General features: G+C 42.1%; 1 protein-coding gene across 2 annotated transcripts in view; it reads left to right on the plus strand.

The window, feature by feature from the left end:
• The window catches only part of LOC134347456 (L-asparaginase 1-like), a 124,527-nt gene extending 101,983 nt beyond the window's left edge, over nucleotides 1-22,544 (plus strand). For both annotated transcript variants that reach the window (XM_063049782.1, XM_063049778.1), the window contains 2 exons: nucleotides 14,213-14,326; nucleotides 21,600-22,544. In XM_063049782.1, the coding sequence (XP_062905852.1) occupies nucleotides 14,213-14,275 (63 nt within the window). In that variant the 3' untranslated portion in view covers nucleotides 14,276-14,326; nucleotides 21,600-22,544. The remainder of the gene's footprint in view (nucleotides 1-14,212; nucleotides 14,327-21,599) is intronic.
• Nucleotides 22,545-24,250: the final 1,706 nt, after the last annotated feature.

Here is a 24,250-nt window from a genome sequence, read left to right on the forward strand (position 1 = left end):
TCCACACCGTATCTCTAAATAAAAAATAAAATAATCTTGAATCTTGAACAGAATTTGAAAAAAAAATCAACGACCTATTGCTGTTTAATGGAAAAGAATAAATCTCAGTTACACCCAAAAGGTTCCCCACAGCAGCGTGGGGAGGTGTAAGAACTGCAGAAGAAAGTGCAGGCTCCGAGCCAAGTTATTTCCTTTCTGCAGCCCACGAGGAATTTAACAATTACCGTGACATTGCTGCTTTGAGGCGAGGATACTGTGGTCACTGTTATTAGTCAGATGATCTGTGGGGAGATGTGGAGGTGTAACACTGGAAGCTCTCTATACCCTTGAGCCCATGTTCAGGAAATCAGATTTACAGCATGGAGCTGTTTGCATTTCCTTTGGAAGTATCGGTGTGTTCAGTTGTCAGATATCCAGCAGTCATTCAGAGGATCGCACTGCTGGTCCATCTGTGCGTAAATATGTGTGTGTGCGCGCGAGCATGTGCGTGCATGTGTGCACATATATGTGTGTGCGCGCGTGCATGGGTGTGTGCACATATGTGTGTGGGAGTGTGTGTGTGTGTTTGTGTGTGTGTATGTGTGTGTTTGTGCATGTGCATCCATGTGTATGCGTGAGTGTGTATATCTCAATCTGCATGAATACGTGTCTGCATCAATGTGTGTTTGTGTTTGTGATCACGTTTGTGAGTGTGTGTATGCCTGTGTTTGTCAGAGAGTCATAAAGCACTATAGTACAGAACCAGGCCCTTCAGCCCATTTAGTCCATGCCAAACTGTTATTCTACCTTGTCTCATCAGCACACACATGGACCATTGCTCTCGATATTCCTCCCAAACATATACCTTTCCAAACTACTCTTAAATGTTGCAATTGTACCCACATCCACCACTTCTGCCTGCAGCTCGTTCTACACTTGTTTCCCCCAATTCCCCTTAGACATGTATGCATGTATGTTTGTATCAATGCGTGTGTGTGTGTGTGTGTGTGTGTGTGTGTGTGTGTGTCTGTGTGCACATGCATATGTCCTTGAAAACAACGCACTACCAAAAATTGAAATTCTTGTAAATTCCAAAAAGTCTTTATTAATTCCAACATCTTTATACCCTACTCTGCCTCAATCTCCAGCAGTTCGGGTTCAATCCTGGCCTCAGGTGCCGTTTATGTGGTTTTAGGTTCTCCCTTTGACAGAATCGACTTCCTCCAGATGGTCTAGTTTCCTCCCACATTCCAAAAGCGCATGGATTGATTGGTTAACTGGATGTTGGAAATTGTCCCAAGTGTATAGGTGAGTGGTAGAATCTGGAAAGAATTGATGGGAATTTGTGGAGAAAGAAAACAGGTTGGTAAGGGATTAGCTCAAAGTTCAAAGTAAATTTATTATCAAAGTACATATATGCCACCATATAAAACCCTGAGATTCATTTTCTTGCAAGCAATCACAGTAAATACAAGAAACACGATTGACTCAATGAAAGATTGTATCCAACAATATACAAGGAAAAACTTACAAACTATGCAAATACAATAGTAATAGTAATAGTATAAATAAGCAATAAATATTGAGAACATGAGCTGAAGAGTCAAAAGTGAATCCATAGGTTGTGGGAAGAGTTCAGTGATGGGGCGAGTGAAGTTAAGTGAAGTTATCCCCTTTGGTTCAAGAGCCTGTTAGTTAAGGGGTCATAACTGTTCCTGAACCTGGTAGTATTGGTCCTAAGGCTCCAATACCTTCTTCCTGAAAGCAGTAGTGAGAAGAGAGCATGTCCTGGATGGTGAGGGCCTTAATGATAGATGCTGCTTTCCTACAACAGCTCTCCTTCCAGATGAGCTCAATGGTTGGGAGGGCTTTACCCATGATGGACTGGGCCGTATCCATTGCTTTTTTTTGGCATTGATGTACAAGGGGATTGGTATTTCCATACAAGGGCATTGACATTTTCATACAAGGGCATCATACAACCAGTAAATAAACTCTCCACCATACATCAAATAGAAGTTTGTTTAAGTTTTAGGTGGCATGTTGAACCTTCAAAAACTTCTAAGAAGTAGAGGCACTGCCATGTTTTCTTCATAATGGCACTTGCATGCTGGGCCCAGGACAGATCCCTGGAATGATAACACCGAGGAATTTAAAGTTGCTCACCCTCTCCACCTCTGAGCCCCCGATGACAACCAGCTCAGAGTCCTCTGGCCTCCTTTCCAGAAGTCAATAATCATCTTCTTGGTTTTGCTGATATTGACGGAGAGATTGTTCTGGAACCGTTCAGCGAGATTTTCAATCTCCTTCTTATATGCTGATTCGTCACCACCTTTATTTTGGCCAGCAAATTTAAATACAGTATTGCATCGGAGCCTCAGTCATTTTTATAAAGCAAGTACACAACTTTGTGGTGCACCTGTACTGATGGAGATTGTGAAGGAGATGTTGCCAGTCTGAAATGACTGGGGTCTGCAAGTGAAGAAATCAAGGATCTAGTTGCACAGCTATATTGAGACCTAGGTCTTGAATCTTATTGATTAGTTTTGAGGTGATGAGAGCATTGAATACCGATCTGAAGTTAATGAAGAGCATCCTGATGTATGAAGCTTTGTTATCCAGAGTTTGTAAGATTGAATGAAGAGCCAATGAAATGGTATCTGCTGTTGATCTGTTGTGACGGTAGGCAAATTGGAGTGGACCCAAGTCGTTTCTCAGGTAGGAGTTGATATGTTTTATCACCAACACCTCAAAGCATATCATCAGAGTAAATGTAAGTGCTACTGAATGATCGTCATTGAGACAGGTTACCATGTTCTTCTTGGGCACTGGTATAATTGAAGCCTGGCTGTAGCAGGGGTGTACTTCTTACTGCCGAAGTGAGAGGTTAAAGATATCAGTGAACACTCCAGTTTGTTGATCAGCAAATGGCCAGGTACTCTGTCCAGGTCAGATGTTTTCTGTGGGTTCACCCTCAGAAGGATGCTCTCACATCAGCCTCAGAGACTGAAGTCACAGGGTCATCTGGGACTGTGGAAATTCATGATGATTCCTCCATCTTTTGATGGTCAAAGCGAACATAAAAGGTATTGAACTTATCTGAGAGCGAAGCCTTGTTGTCAACAGTATTACTTTAGTTTCACTTTGTAGGAGGTGATAGCATTCAAGCCTTGCCACAGCTGTTGATCATCCTTCAGTGGTTCAACTTTGGTCCAGATACCCACTTCACATGTGAGATGGTTTTCAGGAGATCGTACCCTGACCACTTGTATTTAACTTGGTCGCCAGACCTGAATGCCACTGATTTGGCTCTCAACAGTTTGTGAACCTTATGGTTTGTCTGGGGCCTCTTGTTGAAGAACACTTTGAATGATTTTTTGGGGACTCACTTGTCTATGATTGCTTTAACAAAGTCCATGATACCTGCGGTGTATTCGTTCAGTCCTTGAACACAGCTCAGTCTACCGACTTGAAGCAATCCCATAGCCATTCCTCGGTCTCCTACAACCACCTCTTTTTTGTCCTTATCTCTAGAGTCTTGCTCCTTAACCTTTGTCTGCCTGCAGGTAGGAGATGGACAGCTAAATGATCAGATTTCCTAAAAAAATGGTCCAGGCATGGAACAGTAGGCATCCCTTATATTAGTGTAACAGTGGTCAATTGTGTTGGGACACTTGGTGCTGCAGGTGATATGTTGATGATAATTGAGGAAGAGATTTCTTCAGACAAGTCTAATTGAAGTCCTCGATTTAAAAGATGTTGGGGTAGCCTGTTTCTTGTATGTTAATCACAACACTCTATACATAGAGTGCTTTCTTAATATCTGCCCTTGGTGGTATGTAAGCTGTGGTAAGGAACACAGAGAAGAATTCTCTTGGTAAGTAGAATGGTCGGCACTTAGTCATCAGATGTTCCAGGTCAGAGGAACAAGAGTGTGACCCGACTGCTGCTTCCCAACACTGCAAATTATAAACACAAGAGATTCTGCAGATGCTGGAAATCCAGAGCAACACACACAAAATGACAGAGGAATTCAGCAAGTCAGGCAGCATCTATGGAGATAAATAAACAGTCAATGCTTCGGGCCAAGAGCCTTCTTCAGGACTGGAAAGGAAGGGAGAAGACACCAGAATAAATGTGGGAGAAGGGGAAGCATAAGGTGCTTGATGGTTGACGTGTTCAATCGACTGAAGGGCCTGTAAGCTCTGACTATCTATGATATTAAAATTTATAAAGGTGTTAAAACAAAAGTTACATGCACAAATTAATTCAAATCAATGCTAATTCTATTTAGCTGTTACTTTTCTGTTGGAGTTTAGAAGAATGAAGAGGGAGCTCATTGAAGCCTACCAAATTTTAAAAGGCCTAGATGCAGTGGACGTGGGGAGAATATTTCCTATAGTGGGGGGGGCACAACCTCTGAATACAAGGACATCCTTTGGAACAAAGATAAGGAGGAATTTCTTTAGCCAGAGAGTGATGAATCTCCAGGATTTATTGCCACAGATGGCTGTGGAGGCCACCTTGTTGAATATTTCAAAGTGGAAATTGATAGGTTAATAAGGAGGTCAAAGGTTATGGGCAAAAGGCACGAGAATTAGATGAGAGGAATAATAAATCAGCCACAATGAAATGGCGGAGCAGACTCAATGGGCCAAATGGCTTAATTTTCTCCTATGCCTTATGATCTCCACATCCTCCCAAAGAACAGTTTGACTGAAATTGAATCATCCAAACCTGACAACAATTTAGTGGAAAGGTTTCCATAAATGTCGGGAAATTTGCGGATGTTCATGTCCCTGTTCTGGAACATGGAGCCCACTCTAAAAGCCACTGGAGATTAGCTGTGCGGAAGTTCAGGAGTTTGGCACTGAAGTGGACTCTCTGCTTTATGGGAAACATTGAAACCTGTTTCCTTTAATTGAATACACCGCAGAAGTTTAAACGTAAAACAAAATGAATGGCATCATTGTCAGGCTGTGACAACTACCCATATCATCTATGAAGCATAATATAGGTGTGTATCTGGTGACAGGCTAACCTTTGAGAATATGTTGTTGTGTTGTTAATTATAGAAACATAGAAACATAGAAAATAGGTGCAGGAGTAGGCCATTCGGCCCTTCGAGCCTGCACCGCCATTTATTATGATCATGGCTGATCCTCCAACATTAGTCAAGATTTTAAAGATTCCATATCCAAGATTGTTTAATGTCATTTCCAGTATACAAGTGTAAAGGAGAACAAAATAATTGTTACTCTTGATTCAGTGTGGCTCGGATGTCCATAGAGCGGCACTAGGCACAGGAGGGTCTGTATGTAAGGTGCCTCTGGCAGGAGATGATAAAGTCATGGTGGTTGGGGTGTGGAGGGGTAATAGAGTCACTGCGGAGGGAAGCAATCAAAAAGGAAATCCTAGCAGACTGTGGTGGTCTAATCCTAGAAGGCTAGGTTGACACATGCTTGCTTCCTGCTCCGTGGTAGGGGTATTTTCAAAACCAGCAACAGTCATTTCCCCCTCAGTGGTGGGCGGATGGATGGATGGCCGTGAGATTGCCGCACAGATGGTTAAAGTGTGCGGTGCTGTGCGTTGGAAAGGGGATGCAGGAAGTCACAGCCGGGAGTGGAGAGAGGATGGCAAGGTTGTCCTGGATTACTAATTGGGAGTGTCAAATATCTCACTGGGGATTCAAATTGGGCGTAGATCTTTCTTTCATTCAAATCTACAGGAAATCCTGAACAATCAAGTTTGCAAGTTGGAATGAAAAGTTCAGCTCTTGGTTTTTTTTTTGTAAATGTTTAAATTTGTTACAGTTTTCTACACTGTTTTCTTTATACCACTGATTGAATCAACTGCGCTAGCTCCTTCAAGATTCAGGACTCAAGAATGTTATTGCCATTCTTCAGTACACAAGTCTAAAACAGAACAAAATTATTGTTACTCTGGATCTCATGCAGCACAAAAAACACAATAAACACCTGGCATAGCCCATCTTCTTGGTATCTTTCCTCTTTAGAGTTTCTGTTGGTATTTCTGTAGCTTTGGGTTTTTACAGAATAAGGTTGCTATCCACATGGTTAACCCTCCTCCTTTTGCAGCCGAGCTTGGACTATCCATGACAGAATTTACCAAGGTCATTGCAAAGATATTGTAATTACATTGCAAAGATATACGCTACAATGCTGGTTAGGCCAATGGTTATTGCACATCTGAAATATCCTTTCAGGGAGGTTTGTTAATGCTATTGGGGAGGCTTTAAACTAGATTTGCAGGGGGATGGGAACCAGAGTGCCAGAGCTGACAGTGTGGCTGGGGTGAAAATAAATGATATTGAAAGTTTAAGCAAATCCGCTGATAGAAAGGTTGTGAGTGGTGGTAAAAATCTTCTGAGGTGTATATATTTCAATGCTAGGAGTATTGCGGGGAAGGCGGATGAGTTGAGGGCGTGGATTGACACGTGGAATTATGATGTTGTAGCAATTAGTGAAACTTGGCTACAGGAGGGGCAGGACTGGCAGCTTAATATTCCAGGGTTCCGATGTTTCAGATGTGATCGAGGCAGAGGAATGAAAGGTGGGGGAGTAGCATTGCTTGTTAGGGAAAATATTACAGCAGTGCTCAGGCAGGACAGATTAGAGGGCTTGTCTACTGAGTCCTTATGGGTGGAGCTGAGAAACAGGAAAGGTATGGCCACATTAGTGGGAATGTATTACTGACCACCCAATAGTCAACGAGACTTGGAAGAGCAAATCTGCAGAGAGATAGCAGGCAACTGCAGGAAACATAAAGTTGTGGTGGTAGGGGATTTTAATTTTCCATACATTGATTGGGACTCCCATACTGTTAGGGGTCCAGATGGTTTAGAGTTTGTAAAGTGTGTTCAGGAAAGTTTTCTAAATCAGTATATAGAGGGACCAATTAGAGGGGATGCAATATTGGATCTCCTGTTAGGAAACGAATTAGGGCAAGTGACAGAAGTCTGTGTAGGGGAGCACTTTGGTTCCAGTGATCATAACACCATTAGTTTCAATTTGATCATGGACAAGGATAGATCTGGTCCTAGGGTTGAGGTTCTGAACTGGAAGAAGGCCAAATTTGAAGAAATGAGAAAGGATCTAAAAAGTGTGGATTGGGACAGGTTGTTCTCTGGCAAAGGTGTGATTGGTAGGTGGGAAGCCTTTAAAGGGGAAATTTTGAGAATACAGAGTTTGTATGTTCCTGTCAGGATTAAAGGCAAATTGAATAGGAATAAGGAACCTTGGTTCTCAAGGGATATTGCAACTCTGATAAAGAAGAAGAGGGAGTTGTATGAAATGTATAGGAAACAGGGGGTAAATCAGGTGCTTGAGGAGTATAAGAAGTGCAAGAAAAGACTTAAGAAAGAAATCAGGAGGGCAAAAAGAAGACATGAGGTTGCCTTGGCAGTCAAAGTGAAGGAATATCCAAAGAACTTTTACAAGTATATTAAGAGCAAAAGGATTGTAAGGGATAAAATTGGTCCTCTTGAAGATCAGAGTGGTCGGCTTCGTGCGGAACCAAAGGAAATGGAGGAGATCTTAAATAGGTTTTTTGCGTCTGTATTTACTAAGGAAGCTGGCATGAAATCTATGGAATTGAGGGAATCAAGTAGTGAGACCATGGAAACTGTACAGATTGAAAAGGAGGAGGTGCTTGCTGTCTTGAGGAAAATTAAAGTGGATAAATCCCCGGGACCTGACAGAGTGTTCCCTCGGACCTTGAAGGAGACTAGTGTTGAAATTGCGGGGGCCCTGGCAGAAATATTTAAAATGTCGCTGTCTACGGGTGAAGTGCCGGAGGATTGGAGAGTGGCTCATGTTGTTCCGTTGTTTAAAAAAGGATCGAAAAGTAATCTGGGAAATTATAGGCCGGTGAGTTTAACGTCAGTAGTAGGTAAGTTATTGGAGGGAGTACTAAGAGACAGAATCTACAAGTATTTGGATAGACAGGGGCTTATTAGGGAGAGTCAACATGGCTTTGTGCGTGGTAGGTCATGTTTGACCAATCTGTTGGAGTTTTTCGAGGAGGTTACTAGGCAAGTGGATGAAGGGAAGGCAGTGGATATTGTCTACATGGACTTCAGTAAGGCCTTTGACAAGGTCCCGCATGGGAGGTTAGTTAGGAAAATTCAGTGGCTAGGTATACATGGAGAGGTGGTGAATTGGATTGGACATTGGCTCAATGGAAGAAGCCAGAGAGTGGTGGTAGAGAATTGCTTCTCCAAGTGGAGGCTTGTGACTAGTGGTGTGCCACAGGGATCAGTGCTGGGTCCATTGTTATTTGTCATCTATATCAATGATCTGGACGATAATGTGGTAAATTGGATCAGCAAATTTGCTGATGATACAAAGATTGGAGGTGTAGTAGACAGTGAGGAAGGTTTTCAGAGCCTGCAGAGGGACTTGGACCAGCTGGAAAAATGGACTGAAAAATGGCAGATGGAATTTAATACTGACAAGTGTGAGGTATTGCACGTTGGAAGGACAAACCAAGGTAGAACATACAGGGTTAATGGTAAGGCACTGAGGAGTGCAGTGGAACAGAGGGATCTGGGAATACAGATACAAAATTCCCTAAAAGTGTCGTCACAGGTAGATAGGGTCGTAAAGAGAGCTCTCGGTACATTGGCCTTTATTAATCGAAGTATTGAGTATAGGAGCTGGAATGTTATGATGAGGTTGTATAAGGCATTGGTGAGGCCGAATCTGGAGTATTGTGTTCAGTTTTGGTCACCAAATTACAGGAAGGATATAAATAAGGTTGAAAGAGTGCAGAGAAGGTTTACAAGGATGTTGCCGGGACTTGAGAAACTCAGTTACAGAGAAAGGTTGAATAGGTTAGGACTTTATTCCCTGGAGCATAGAAGAATGAGGGGAGATTTGATAGAGGTATATAAAATTATGATGGGTATAGATAGAGTGAATGCAAGCAGGCTTTTTCCACTGAGGCAAGGGGAGAAAAAAACCAGAGGACATGGGTTAAGGGTGAGGGGGGAAAAGTTTAAAGGGAACATTGCGGGGGCTTCTTCACACAGAGAGTGGTGGGAGTATGGAATGAGCTGCCAGACGAGGTGGTAAATGCGGGTTCTTTTTTAACATTTAAGCATAAATTGGACAGATACATGGATGGGAGGTGTATGGAGGGATATGGTCCGTGTGCAGGTCAGTGGGACTAGGCAGAAAATGGTTCGGCACAGCCAAGAAGGGCCAAAGGGCCTGTTTCTGTGCTGTAGTTTCTATGGTTCTATCGTTCTATCTTCTTTTCCATCTCAGATTGTCCCTTTAGTGCAGAGAAATCAGACAGCCGCTATGAGTCTGGAATAAAAGGCAAAGTTAGGAGGTCAAAGTTAATGTCAAGTTTATTGACAATGTTCAAAGCTCAAAGCACATTTATTATTAAAGTACATATACGTCACCATTTACAACCCTGAAATATATTTTCTTGTAGGCATTCTCAATAAATCCAATACTATAATATAATTTTAAAAATACAACTAGTGTACAAAAGGGAACAAACTGTGCAAATACAAAAAGAAAGAAATAACAATAAGATTGATTTAAGAGTATATTGCTTAAAGGGGCATTATATGCTGCACATTGCTGTGGGAGTAATTCAAAACAGGTATACTTAGAAATATTGCACGTAGCCTGCAGAATGTTGCTATGGTTCACTGATGCTATTGTGTACAAATACATGTAAAAACTCACTTGCAATAAAAAACTTACTGCAGCAGCTTCAATTAGCTTCAGATAGGCAGCATTCACAAGAAAAACACAAGGCATTCTTCAGATGCTGGAAATCCAGAGTGAAAATTATGTTTAATTTATGAAGTGGATTAAAAAGTCAATGTTTTGAGCTGCAACTCTTCATTAGGGCTGGAAAGGAAGGAGGTAGAAGCCAGAATAAGAAGGTGAGGGGAGGTGGGGGGATACAATCTGGCAGGTGGTAGGTGAGACCAGGTGGGAGGTGGGGAAGGTGGGTGCGTGGGGGGAAGAGGAATAAAGTATGAAGCTGGGAGGTGAGAAGAGGTAAAAGACTAGCTAGTAGAAGAGGTAAAGGGCTAGGAAGGGAGAAATCTGATAGTAGAGGAGAGCAGACCATGGCAGAAAAGGAAGGAGGAGGGGCACCAGAAGGAGGTGATGGGCAGGAGTGGAGAAGGAAGGCGCAAGAGGGGAGCCAGAATGGAGGATGGATAAAGAGATTGCTGGAAGTTAGAGAAATCAATGTGCCCTTAAACGTGGTGGTGCGTGTCATGATGTGTGCTGGTAATATCAGAACCCAAGTGCAGAGGAAAGGTAGACTCTGATGTAGAGACGGCGGCAAGAGTTTATTCATAGTAGTTGTAAAAGAACATCTGTGGCTTGGCCGAGCGACACCACAAGAAGTAACTTCCTCTAAACTAGGACCCTGTGATTCGTGCTAATCAGGCAGCCACTTAAATAATGCATGTATCACGGAATCCCTGAGCCTATCATGCTAAACTTAGCATGTTTAAACAGAGAGCACCAGGAGATCGCATTACACAAAACGGAAAAACACAAGGAACTCTAAGTGATCAACAACTCTCGTTAAACAACAATTAACCAATTCAGATGCTCTAAAACCCTTGGGGCCCAATGCTCCCTAGCACCCTGCACAGGATCGAAGAGCGCATTACAATGTGCCCTTAAGCTTTTCTATCTTCTACCCAATGGAAGGGGGCTGAGAAGAGAGCACGAGTGTAATGTGCATTATTATTAGGACATTAGGCTTTTTCTTCCACTAAACTCACTTAACCTGTGAGATCTTTCTATGCAAGTAACATGCACTCCTAGCAAAGTGATCAGAATACACTGGACAGTGCAGTGAGTGCAGATATGACTGAAGAATATTATGGGATATCTGGGGCGGGGGGGGGGGAGACAGTGGGAGGACAATCTTGAGGAAGTTTGCTTTGGTCAATATTTTACAGCAAACCACTGTAATTCTTGTTCCTTCATTGCTGACTCTGCAGTGGAAGCCTTCATGATACAATAATACGAATGAAGACCTTGGCACAACTCTCGCAGAAATGGAAAATCTTCTCACCCGCAGCTCTAACAACTCTTGCCATCATGAGAGAGAAAATCAAAATCCCACAATTAATTTTCCAACCTGATAAAAGGATTTTTAGCTTCAAAGGGACCAAAATGAAAACTTTTTAGGATTGTTCCTTCTGCAAGCCTAATATTAAAAAGGTTAGTTTTGACAGAATGTTTTTAGCCCATAGATTCCCATTTGGATTTAATTCCTGGGTCTGGCCTAAGGTGGCTTTGATTAGGAGTGCCACATGGTGTAAATTAAAAAAAAGCTTGTGAGCGTTGCTCAGACAGGCCACATCTCATGAATAACCGGATGAGGCAGCACTGCTAATGTCTATTTGCTCATGCTTTCAGAACCTCCATGGCACTTAATGTAGAAACGGGAACATTTCCCATACTGGATTGGTTTCTGTGTTTTCTGTGATGGTTTGGCTGGGTGAAGTGCATAATAAGACCATCAGATTTCAGATTGGTCGTCAAGAAAAAAAATTCCCAGACTGCAGTCACAGACTGTGATGTAACCAAGGTAACAAACCCATAAACTACACAGTGCGTATTATATTTTCCTTCTCTTTAAAAATTAGTAAGACCATGAGACATAGAAGCAGAATCAGGCCATTCAGTCCTTTCAGTTTTCTCCTCCATTCCATCATGGCTGATTTAAAATCCCTCTCAACCTAATTCTCCTGCCTTCTTCCCATTATATTCAGAGCCCTTATTAATTTAGGTGAGCGGTAGCAGTCTTTTTCCCCAGGGTAGGGGAATCCAAACCTAGGAGGTATAGGTTTAGATTGCAGAAGGCAGAGGGTTGTGGTGGAGGGAGTACATTCAGGTTGGAGGATTGTGACTAGTGGTGTCCCACAAGGATCTGTTCTGGGACCTCTACTTTTCATGATTTTTATTAACGACCTGGATGTGGGGATAGAAGGGTGGGTTGGCAAGTTTGCAGACAACACAAAAGTTGGTGGTATTGTAGATAGTGTAGAGGATTGTCAAAGATTGCAGAGAGACGTTGATAGGATGCAGAAGTGGGCTGAGAAGCAGCAGATGGAGTTCAACCCGGAGAAGTGTGAGGTGGTACACTTTGGAAGGACAAACTCCAAGGCAGAGTACAAAGTAAATGGCAGGATACTTGGTAGTGTGGAGGAGCAGAGGGATCTGGGGGTACATGTCCACAGATCCCTGAAAGTTGCCTCACAGGTAGATAGGGTAGTTAAGAAAGCTTATGGGGTGTTAGCTTTCATAAGTCGAGGGATAGAGTTTAAGAGTCGCGATGGAATGATGCAGCTCTATAAAACTCTAGTTAGGCCACACTTGGAGTACTGTGTCCAGTTCTGGTCACCTCACTATAGGAAGGATGTGGAAGCATTGGAAAGGGGACAGAGGAGATTTACCAGGATGCTGCCTGGTTTAGAAAGTATGCATTATGATCAGAGATTAAGGAAGCTAAGACTTCACTCTTTGGAGAGAAGGAGGATGAGAGGAGACATGATAGAGGTGTACAAGATAATAAGAGGAATAGATAGAGTGGATAGCCAGCGCCGCTTCCCCAGGGCACCACTGCTCAATACAAGAGGACATGGCTTTAAGGTAAGGGGTGGGAAGTTCAAAGGGGGTATTAGAGGAAGGTTTTTTACTCAGAGAGTGGTTGGTGCGTGGAATGCACTGCCTGAGTCAGTGGTGGAGGCAGATACACTAGAGAAGTTTAAGAGACTACTAGACAGGTATATGGAGGAATTTAAGGTGGGGGTTTATATGGGAGGCAGGGTTTGAGGGTCAGCACAACATTGTGGGCCAAAGGGCCTGTACTGTGCTGTACTATTCTACGTTCTATGTTCTATTGCGAGGCAACAACTTTAAAGGAGGTAACTTGTTCATGCTAATAGTGGTGAGTATATGGAATGAGCTGCCAGAAGAAGTGATTGAGGCACATACATTTGTATCATTAAAGAAGCACTCGGTTGGGTACATGGAGGAGTGGGGCTCTGTGGAATATGGGCTGCAAGGAAGAAATTGGGCAGCTCTATGGTTGGCATGGATTTGTTGGGCCAAATGGCCTGTATCCATGCTCTATTGCTCTTTGATTCTATGACTCTGTGAAGGACAACCACAACCCCACAGGCTCAGGTAACGACTCCATCCCATTCTCCAGGTTATTGTCACACTACATTGTTTCTAGCATCTCCACTGAGGTTAGTGCGGGCAGAAATTGGAAGAGACCATAGAGGTAGAGGTGTGCAAGAGATAAAGAGATATAGATAGAGTGGATAGTCAGAGACTTTTGTCCAGGACATCAATGGTTAATGCAAGAGGCCTAACACGGAAGCTGCTCTTCAGCAGACCGGAAGGCTCTACAGTGGATGGTCAAAACTGCCTCATGCATTTCGGGCATCAAGGACATTTATACAGGAAAGTGCCAGAAAAGGGTCACTGACATCATGTAGGATCTCATCCACCCTGCTGATGACAGTGTGCCCCGCTCCCATCAGGGAGGAGGCCTTGTAGCATCTACGCCAGGACCACCAGACTCAGACACAGTTACTTTATCTGAGCAGTAAGGCTGATGAACAACTCACCCACTAACGCATCCACCACACATCCTCACCACCCTTACTTAATCATTTCCTATCAGAGTCACCTTATGTATAGCCACTCCTGTGCCTAATGTTGCTTTATGGACATAAAATCAGTCTATGTGTATAAACTAATCTTATGTATTTATATTTATTGCTTTTTAAAATTATTATTGTGCTCTTTATCTTACTTTTTTTTGTGCTGCATCAGATACAGAGTAGCAATTATTTTGCCTCTCTTTACACTTGTGTACTGGAAATGAATTTGAACAATATTGAATTATCTTGAATTGGATTCTCATAATTTTAAGATGATTGGAGCAGTATGTAAGTGGCTGTCAGAGGTGGGTTTTTAACAGGGAGTGGTGAATACATGGAAAGCGCTGCTGAGGTGGAGGTAGAGATAGATACATTAAAGACTTTTAAAAAACTCATAGGCACATGGATGATAGAAAAATAGAGGGTTATGAAAGTGGAAGGGTTAGATGGATCTTAGAGTAAATTGTAGGGTTGGCACAATACTGTGGGCTGAAGGGCCTGTACTGTGTTCTAATGCTCTATATTGTATGTTCTATCACATAGCTGAAGTATGAACATGGAAATTCCATGCAAACAAGCATTGAACCTGGGCCGCTGGATCTGTGAGGCAGCAATGTTACCAGCTGCACCACTGCACTGCTCCAATTTGGAAATAAGGTAACTTTCAGGACCATATAACCATATAACAATTACAGCACGGAAACGGGCCATCTCGGCCCTTCTTGTCCATGCCGAACTCTTGGTCTCACCGACCTGCACTCAGCCCATAACCCTCCATTCCTTTCCTGTCCATACAGCTATCCAATTTAACTTTAAACGACAACATCGAACCTGCCTCAACCACTTCTGCTGGAAGCTCGTTCCACACAGCTGCCACTCTCTGAGTAAAGAAGTTCCCCCTTATGTTACCCCTAATCTTTTGTCCTTTAACTCTCAACTCATGTCCTCTTGTTTGAATCTCCCCCATTCTCAATGGAAAAAGCCTATCCACGTCAACTCTATCTTTCCCATCATAATTTTAAATACCTCTATCAAGTCCCCCCTCAGCCTTCTACGCTCCAAAGAATAAAGACCTAACTTGTTCATCTTTTCTCTGTAACTTAGGAGATGAAACCCAGGCAACATTTTAGTAATTCTCCTCTGTACTCTCTCAATTTTATTGACATCTTTCTTATAATTCGGTGACCAGAACTGTACACAATAAATTGGCTAATAGGGTTATTAGACCATAAGACCGAGGAACAAAAATAAGCCATTTCACACATTGAAACTGTTCCGCCATTCCATCATGGCTGACTTATTATCCCTCTTAACCCCATTTTCCTGTCTGTCTTCTCCCCTTAAGCATTGACACCCTGACTAATCAAGAACCTATCAACCTGTGCTTTAAATATACCTGACAACTTGGCCTGTACAACCATCAGTGGCAAAGAATTTCACAGATTCACTACCCACTGGATAAAGAAATTTTTCTTCATCTCTGTTCTAAATGGGCGTCCCTATTCTGAGCCTGTGTCCTCTGGCCCTACGCGCCCCACTATAGGAAACATCATCTCCACAACCACTCTGTGCAATTCTTTCAACATTCAATAGGTTTCAATGAGATCCCCCCCTTATTCTTCTAAACCCCAGCAAGTATTGGCCAGGAGCCATCAAGTGCTCCTCATATGTTAACACTTTCATTCCCAGGATCATTCTCGTGAGCATCCTCTTGATATTATTGTTATAGGGGAAAGAATTGTGAGTGCTAATATTTAGAAAATGGTGATGTGGACTGTTGCTAATGTGGTAACGGGGAGCCATCAGACAAAACCAGAAACATGGAATGGAGTAGCCACAACATCCAAGTTTCAGGAAATTCACTAATTACAACGTGCACCTATTTTGTAATAGAGAATTGGATTTGCTGTTGAATCTGTGGATAATCATTTTATTCTGTAATCAGTACCTGGTCTGTTGCTTAGTTAAGTCTTCCTGTAGCTACCATTCTGTTAGCAAAATGTAGTTTTACTGGTAATCTCATCAATTGATAGTGTGAAAGCTGTACCAAATTCTGCTCAGGTACTGGCGATCAGCGTTGGCTGGTCTCATCATGCGTAGCAAGTTTTAATAAATTGCCTGCTATTTCAAACACCAACTTCATTTGATCTTTCCATTTGCTCCTACAATAATCCACAGAGAGAATCCCATTTCTACTGCCATCTCCTCAGCTTCTTTGCTTTCACATCATTGTCATCCTATCACGCAGCAACAATTCCAACCCACCATTACCATCAATCACTACTGTCCCTGAACCGACACATCCACCAACAATATGTGGCCTTGAAATTCCGATCCTATTAAACATTGCAAGAAAGAATACATGAATAAAGGTCCATAAGACCAAAAGATACAGGAGCAGAATTAGGCCATTCAGCCCATCGAGTCTGCTCCACTGTTTCTTATTTCTCACAGCCCCATTTTCCCCGTAATCTTTGAAACGATACTAGTCAAAAACCTATCAAACTCTGCTTTAAACATACCCAATGACTTGGCCTCCAAAGCTGCCTGTGGCAATGAATTCCATAGTTTCACCATTCTCTGGATAAAGAAATTTCTCCTAATCTCGGTTGAAGAGGAATAATCCATTGTTGGGGCGATTTAAGCACCAGGCCAGATTGGAGATGTCAGGTATGGAATCAATCTGGCGAGGCCCATGCCAGAGTGCATATCAAAGAGGCAGGCCCAGGTGTGAGAGTAAGGAATGACCCAAGGTTTGGCCAATTTAAGCACTGGGCCATATTGAAACGATCAGGGTGTTGCAGTCAAAGGCAAGGGACAGGCTGGTGTTCAGCTCACTGCTCCATGGGTTTACTGCTCTCTGCACTGAACTGAGGGTGTGGCCTGCAACTAATGGGATCCAGGATCAGCTGCAGTGATGAACTGACTCTGTGGCCATGGACTCACTTTCATGAATTTTAGTTCTGAATGTTATTTGCTTAATTTTATTGTTTGCACAATTTGTTTTTTCTTCTGCACATTGGGTGTTTGACAGACTACTTTTTAATGGGTTCTATTGCATTTCTTTGTTTAGGGCTGCCTGTAAGGAGGCAAATCTTAAGGTTGTATATTGGGAATATGCTTTGATAATAAATGTACTTTGAACTTTGATGCACATTGTATATCCATTAAATGATATGGCAGCATTGGTGAAGATCTGTCCTGGGACCAGCAGGTAAGTGTCATTGCAAAGTAGGCATGACAGCACCACTGCTTTCTTAAAAATTTGCACAGATTTGGCATGTCCCCTAAAACTTTTACAAACTTCTGTAGGTGCACAGTGGAAAGTATCCTAACTGGTTTCATCATGTCCTGGTATAGAAACACCAAGGCCCAGAATTTTAAAAAAGGCTGCAGGAAAAGATGGATTACAGTCCATTCTATCGAAGGGAATCCCTCCCCACCACTGAGCACATTTTCAAGGAACATTGCCACAAGAAAGCAGCATCCATCATCAAAGTACCCCTCCATCTAGGTTATGCTCTCTTCTCAATACTTGGGCAGAAACTTTAGAAGCCACACCACCATGTTCAGGAACACTACAACCATCAGGCTCCTGAATCAATGTGAATAATTTCACTCACCTCAACATTGAACTGATTCCACAAACTACAGACTCACTTTCAAGGACTACAAGTCATGTTCCCATTATTTATTTATTTATCCATTATTTATTTATTTATTTGTTTGTTTGTTTGTTTATTTATTTGTTTATTTATATTTGCATGATATGCCTTCTTTTGAACATTGCTTATTTTTGTCAGCCTTTATTTATGTGTAGATTTTCATAAATTCTATTTCTTTATTTTCCTGTAAGTACCTGCAAGAAAATGAATCTTAAAGTAGTATATGGTAACATACACATACTTCAATAATAAATTTACCTTAGAATCAAAATTAGAATCATATTTAATATCATTGAAATATGTCGTACAGCAGTATATTGCAGTACATAATAATAAAAACAATAAATTATCATGAGAATAATAAATAAAATGTAAATTAAATTAAATAAGTAGTTCAAAACGAGAGGGAAAATTACTGAGGAAATGATGATGGGTTTATTGTCCATTCAGAAACCTGGTGGCAGATGGGTAGAATTCATCTCTGAAACATTGATTATGTGCCTTCAGGCTCCTGTACCTCCTCCCTGATGGTAGCAATGAGAAGCGGGCATGTCCTGGGTGATGGGGGCTGTAATGATCGATGCCACCTTTCTGAGGCATCATCTTTTGAAAGTGTTCTGGATGCTGGGAAAGATGGTGCCCATGATGGGGCTGACTGAATTTACAACTTTCTACAGCTTTGCAGTGTCCCCCTCCATAATAGATAGTGATGGAACCAGTTAGGATGCTTTTCACGGTACATCTGTAGAAATTTGCAAGTGTCTTTGGTGACAAACTAAATAACTATTAATGATATCCGGCCACTGTTGTGCCTTCTTTGTAATTGCATCAATATGTTGGGCCCAGGACAGATCCTCAGATGTTGACACACAGGAACTTTGATTTCACCTTTGAATTTGAGAGTTTTAAAGATATTGACCAGGTTAATTCCTGGTCTGACAAGTGGCTAAAAAAGACAGAGGCGGATGGGAGACGACAGTGGACAATGGAATAAAGGGAATGAGGTAAGGATGAGAGCAGGAGGAAGATACATCTGGGTGACGGGTGGATCAATAGAGTGGGGGAGGGGCAGAGGGATACTTGGGATACAAAAAAAATGGGAGACAGGGCAGAGTGGTTACCAGAAGTTAGAAAAACTGATGTTCATGGCATCAGATTGGAGACAATCAAGGCGGAATATCGGTACACCTCCTATGTGTCATGAATCAACTTCAGCATGGGAATTCTGAATTAGCAATTGGAATCAGAATCAGATTTATTATGGTGATCTCACAATGCCCATAAAAATGAGTACAACCTCTTGGAAGCTTTCATGTTTTATTGTTTTACAGCATTAAATCGCAGTAGATTTAATTTAACTTTTTTTTTGACATTGATCAACAGAAAGACTCTTTTGTGTCAAAGTGAAAACAGAACTCTACAAAGTGATCTAAATGAATTACAAACATAAAACACAAAATTATTGATTGCATAAGTATTCCCCACCTTTAAGGTGACACATCAAATCATCACTGGTGTAGCTAATTGGTTTTAGAAGTCACATAATAAGTTAAATGGAGACCTGCGTGCAGTCAAGGCATTTCAATTGATTGTAGTAAAAGTCACCTGTCTCTGGAAGGTCCAGCTGCTGGTGAGTCAGTATCCTGGCAAAAACTACACCATGAAGAAAAACGAACGCTCCAAGCTATTCTGCAGAAAGGTTATTGAAAAGCACAAGTCAGGAGATGGATACAATATCATTTCCAAGTCACTGAATATCCCTTAGAATACAGTTAAGTCAATCATCAAGAAATGGAAGGAATATGGCACAGCTGTAAATCTGCCTAGAGCAGGCCATCCTCAAAAACTGAGTGACCGTTCAAGAAGGGGACTAGTGAGAGAAGCCACCAAGAGACCGTTGACAACTCTGGAGGAGTTTCAAGCTTCAGTGGCTGAGATGGGAAAGACTGCATATACAACAACTGTTGACCCAGTCCTTCACCAGCCACAGCTTTATGGGAGAGTGGCAAAGAGAAAGCCATTGTTGAAAAAAATTTACATAAAATCTCAGCTAGGGTTCACCAGAAGGCAAGTGGGTGAGTCTGAAGTCAGCTGGGAGGAGGTTCTACAGTCTGAAGAAACCAAAATTCAGCTTTTAGGCCATCAGACTAAATGATATTTTTGGCGTAAACCAAACACTGCACATCATCAAAAACACACCATCCCTACTGTGAAGCCTGCTGGTGGCTGCATCATGCTGTGGGGATGCTTCACTGCAGCAGTCCTTGAAAGCTTTGTGAAGGTAGAGGGTAAAAAGAATGCAGCAAAATACAGGGAAACCCTGCAGGAAAACCTGATGCAGTCTGCAAGAGAAATACGACTTGGGAGAAGATTTGTTTTCGCGCAAGACAATGATCCCAAGCATAAAGCCAAAGCTACACAAGCATGGCTTAAAAACAACAAAGGTAATGTCCTGGCGAGGCAAAGTAAGTGTCCAGAGCTTAATCCAATTGAGAATTTGTAGCTGGACTTGAAAACGGCTGTTCACACATGATCGCCATGCAATCTGACAGAGCTGGGGCAGTTTTGCAAAGAAGAATGGGGAAAACTTCAGGGTCCAGATGTGCAAAGCTGATAGACCTATCCACACAGACTCAAGGCTGTAATTGCTGCCAAAGGTGCATCTATTAAATACTGACTTGAAGGAGGTGAATACTTATGCAATCAATTATTTTGTGCTTTATATTTGTAATTAATTTAGATCACTTTGTAGAGATCTGTTTTCGCTTTGACATGCAAGTCTTTTACTGTTGATCAGTGTCAAAAAAGGCAAATTAAATCCACTGTGATTCATTGTTGTAAAACAATAAAACATGAAAATTTTCAAGGGGGCTGAATGTTTTTTATTAGCACTGTATATGACATGAAATTTGTTCTTGTCGAGTGCAAATACATAAAATTAGCAAAAATTATAGGATAAATATATAGTGTAAAAGAATAGAATAATGAGGTTCTGTTCATGCATTCTTGGACCATTCAAAAATCTGGTGGTGGAGGAGAAGACGCTCTACTGTAATTTCATCTCTGGGTCTTCAGGTTGCAGGTCTTCTTGTCTGTTCCTTTTCCCTGCTGGTAGTAACAAGAAGATGGCATCTTCCAGTTGGTGAGAGTCCTTAGTGATGGAAACTGGCTTCTGGAGGCAGTGTCTCTTGACAATGTCCTCAGTAGTGGGGAGGTTTGTGCCTATAATGTTGTCTACAACCCTCTACAGCCTCTGGTGATTTCTGAGCCACCATGCTAGGTGGTGAAGCAAATTTGCCATAATGGATACGGACACGTCAAAGTGGGAATGGGATATGTGAGATCCTGGACAGAATAATGGATGGTGAGGAGGTGCTCGACAAAGTAATTTCTTAATTATATTAGTTCTCACCAATGTAAAGGAGGCTGCAGTAGGAATAGCAGACGTAATAAATGACACCAGCAGATTTACAAGTGAAGTATTTATTCTCCTGGTAGGACTGTTCAGAACTCTGAATGATGGTGAGGGACGAGGTGTAAGGGCAGGTATAATGCTGAGCACAGTTGCTAAGTGGAGGCTGTTCAGTAGGGAGGGACAAGGAAAAATGGACGTCATGGAGGGAGTGATCGCAGTGTAAAGCTGAGGGGAGAGGAATGGAAATTGTGCCTGATGGTGGAATCCCACTGGAGATGGAAGAAGTTACAGAAAATGCTATGTTGGATGAATAGATTTGTGGGTGGTAGGCAAGGACAAGGGAAACTCTGTCCCTGCTATCTGTGTGTGTGTGTGTGTGTGTGTGTGTGTGTGTGTGTGTGTGTGTGTGTGTTCGGGGGTGGGGTGGTCACGGGAGTGTGGATGTGGCAAAGGCAGAAATAGAGGAGTTAATGTGTGAGGGCTACATCAAAATCAGTTGGGAGAGTGACGCATTTCCCAAAAAATGGAGGATACCTCAAATGTTCTGAAGTGGAAAGCCTCATCATGATCTAGAGAGATGAAAGAACTGAGAGAAGGAAGTAGAATCCTTGAAAGTGACAGGGTGGGAAGTGGTGTATTTGAGGTAAGTGTGGGAGTAATTGGGTTTGTAGAAGAGGACAGTGGAGATATGTGATAGTCATGAGGCACAGAATCAGGGCATTCGTCCTATTGTGTTTATGCTGACAAATGTCCATCTATTGTTTGTTCGTTCATTATGTGCCATGCTATATGACGTAGGCGATCATTGTCTTTCCATGACTATGATTTTTCTTGGCAAATTTTTCTACAGAAGTGGTTTGCCATTGCCTTCTTCTGGGCTGTGTCTTTACAAGACGGGTGAGCCCAGCCATTATGGATACTCTTCAGCGATCGTCTCCCTGGTGTCAGTGGTCACATAACCAGGGCTTGTGATATCTACCACGTGCTCCCATGGCTTCACGTGATCTTGATTGGTGGGGGGGATTGTGCTAAGCAGATGCTACATCTTGACCAACGGTGACTTGCAGGCTAATGGAGGAAAGGAACTTCTTACACTTCCTCGGGTAGAGACATATCTCCACCCCCTATATTAATCTATACTAATTCTATGTACTGGCACACAGAGGGAATGTATTGTAGTAATGGTTGATAATGTTGTTGGCTTTGATTCCCTGGTGTCTTGTCACTTGGGTGATAAGTCTCTGCACTCCATCCATTCACACAACACAGCCATGATTAACCCACTGCACCACACTGCCCACCACCACTACTTTATCATTTCCACTCAGAGTCACCTTAGGTAGAGACACTCCTGTACCTAGTGTAACTTAATTTACATACAATCAGTCTATGTACATAAAATAATCTAATGTATTTATATTTCTTACAAAAGGTAGTAAAGCCCAGTAAAGCTCTCCCTATTGAGCAGATCTACATGAAATGTTGCCATAGAAAAGCTGCATCCACCATCAAAGATCCTCACCACACAGACCATACTGTTTTCTCGTAGCTGCCATCAGGTAGAAGATACAGGAGCCTCAGGACTCCCACCACCAGGTTCAAGAGCAGTCACTACCCCTCAACCATCAGGCTCTTGAACAAAAGGGGGATCGCTTCACTCATTTAGGACTCTATTTTTTGTTATTTCATGCTCGTTATTTATTGCTATTTACTTACTATCTGCATTTGTACAATTTGTTTATAGTTAACAGTTCCTGATGTTTACTGTTTACAGTTACTGTTCCATAGATTTGCTAAGTATGCCTGCTGAGAAAGAACCTCAAGGTTGTTTGTGGTGTCATATATGTACTCTGATAATAAATTTTACTTTGAACTTTGATTTATTATGTGTTTTTAAATTGAATTCTTTTGTCTTATTGTGCTTATTATGCTGCATTGAATCCGGATTAACAATCATTTTGTTCTCCTTTACACTTGAGTAGTAGAAATGTGATCACTCAAATCCAGTGTGATGTCTCCTCAGGGATTATTCTTTTAATGAAGAACGCCTGTGCATGTCTTTGTTTAACGTGAGGAGGCTGATACATGGGCAGCCACCACACGATCCTTGACAGATCGGAATCAGGGTCTAGTGGCCTGGAGTACAAGATGCCTAGGAGACCCTTCACTGCTGTTGTGATGTGCCATCATCTTCTGCCAGCTCCACTGTTGTGGTCTTGGTTGGATCGCTCTTTGTCTGGAATCTTCCCCTTCACCTTACCGCCATGGGTGACCCCACCAGAAGCTAAGTTCCAGACGGCATTGCTCTTGGGATCTCAGGAGCTCACAAGCCTCTCCACCTTGGCAAGGTGATGATCCACGTGTGCTGATGGAAGGCAATGAAGCAGTCTTGCAGGGATGCAGGGGCATGGGCAGCAGAGTGCCAGAACAGATAGTGGAGAGGTGTGGAGACAGATATTGGTAAGTCCTCAGACTAAGTCAGGAATCAAATGGTGGGACTAGGGTTCTGAGCTGTGTATATTTCAGTGCTATAAATATTGTAGGAAAGGCACTTGAGCTCAGGGCATCGGTCAATACATAGAGTTATGATATTGTAGCCATCAGTGAGACTTAGTTTTAGGAGAGGCAGGACTGGCAGCTCAATATTCCCAAGTTCTGTGGTTTTAGATATGACAGGGCAGGAAGGATTATAGAGGATGGTGGCGTTACTAGTCAAGGAAAATGTCACGGTAATGCTCAGTCAGGACAGACTGAAGAAATCATCTATTGAGACTTTATGGGTGGAAATGAGAAATAGAAATATATGACCCTGTTAATGGGCTGTGTTATAGTCCACTGGGACTTAGAGGAACAAATTTGTGGAGAGGTTGCAGATTTGCAAGAAACATAAGATTGTGATAGAGTCATACAGTTATAGAACAGTACAGCACAGAAACCGGCCCTTCTGCCCATCAAGTCAGTGCCTACCCATTTGAACTGCTTATTCCCATTAATATGCAGCAGGACTGCAGCCGTCCATACCCCTATCGTCCATGTACCCATCCAAACTTCTGTTAAACATTGAAATAAAGCTACCATATCTATACACCTCATAATCTTGTATACCTCTGTCAAATCTCCCCTCAGTCTTATATATTCCAAGGAATAAAGTCCTAAACTACTCAATCTTTCATTTTAACTCAGGCCCTTCAGTCCCAGCAACATCTTTTCAAATTTCCTGTCTACTCTTTCAACCTTATTTACATCTTTCCTGTAGGTAGGTGACCAAAACAGCACACAATACTCCAAATTAGGCTTCACAACACCTTATACAAATTCATCATAAAATCCCATCTCTTCTGCTTAATACTTTGATTTATGAAGACAAACGTGCCAAAACGACCCTATCTACCTTCAATAATTTATAGACTTGCACTCCCAGATCCCTTTGATAAAAAGTAATTTCAATTTTCCACATATTGACTAGGACTCCCATACTGTAAAAGGACTAGATGGGATAGA

Source organism: Mobula hypostoma, chromosome 6 (assembly GCF_963921235.1).
Source record: "Mobula hypostoma chromosome 6, sMobHyp1.1, whole genome shotgun sequence".
Lineage (NCBI taxonomy): Eukaryota > Metazoa > Chordata > Chondrichthyes > Myliobatiformes > Myliobatidae > Mobula > Mobula hypostoma.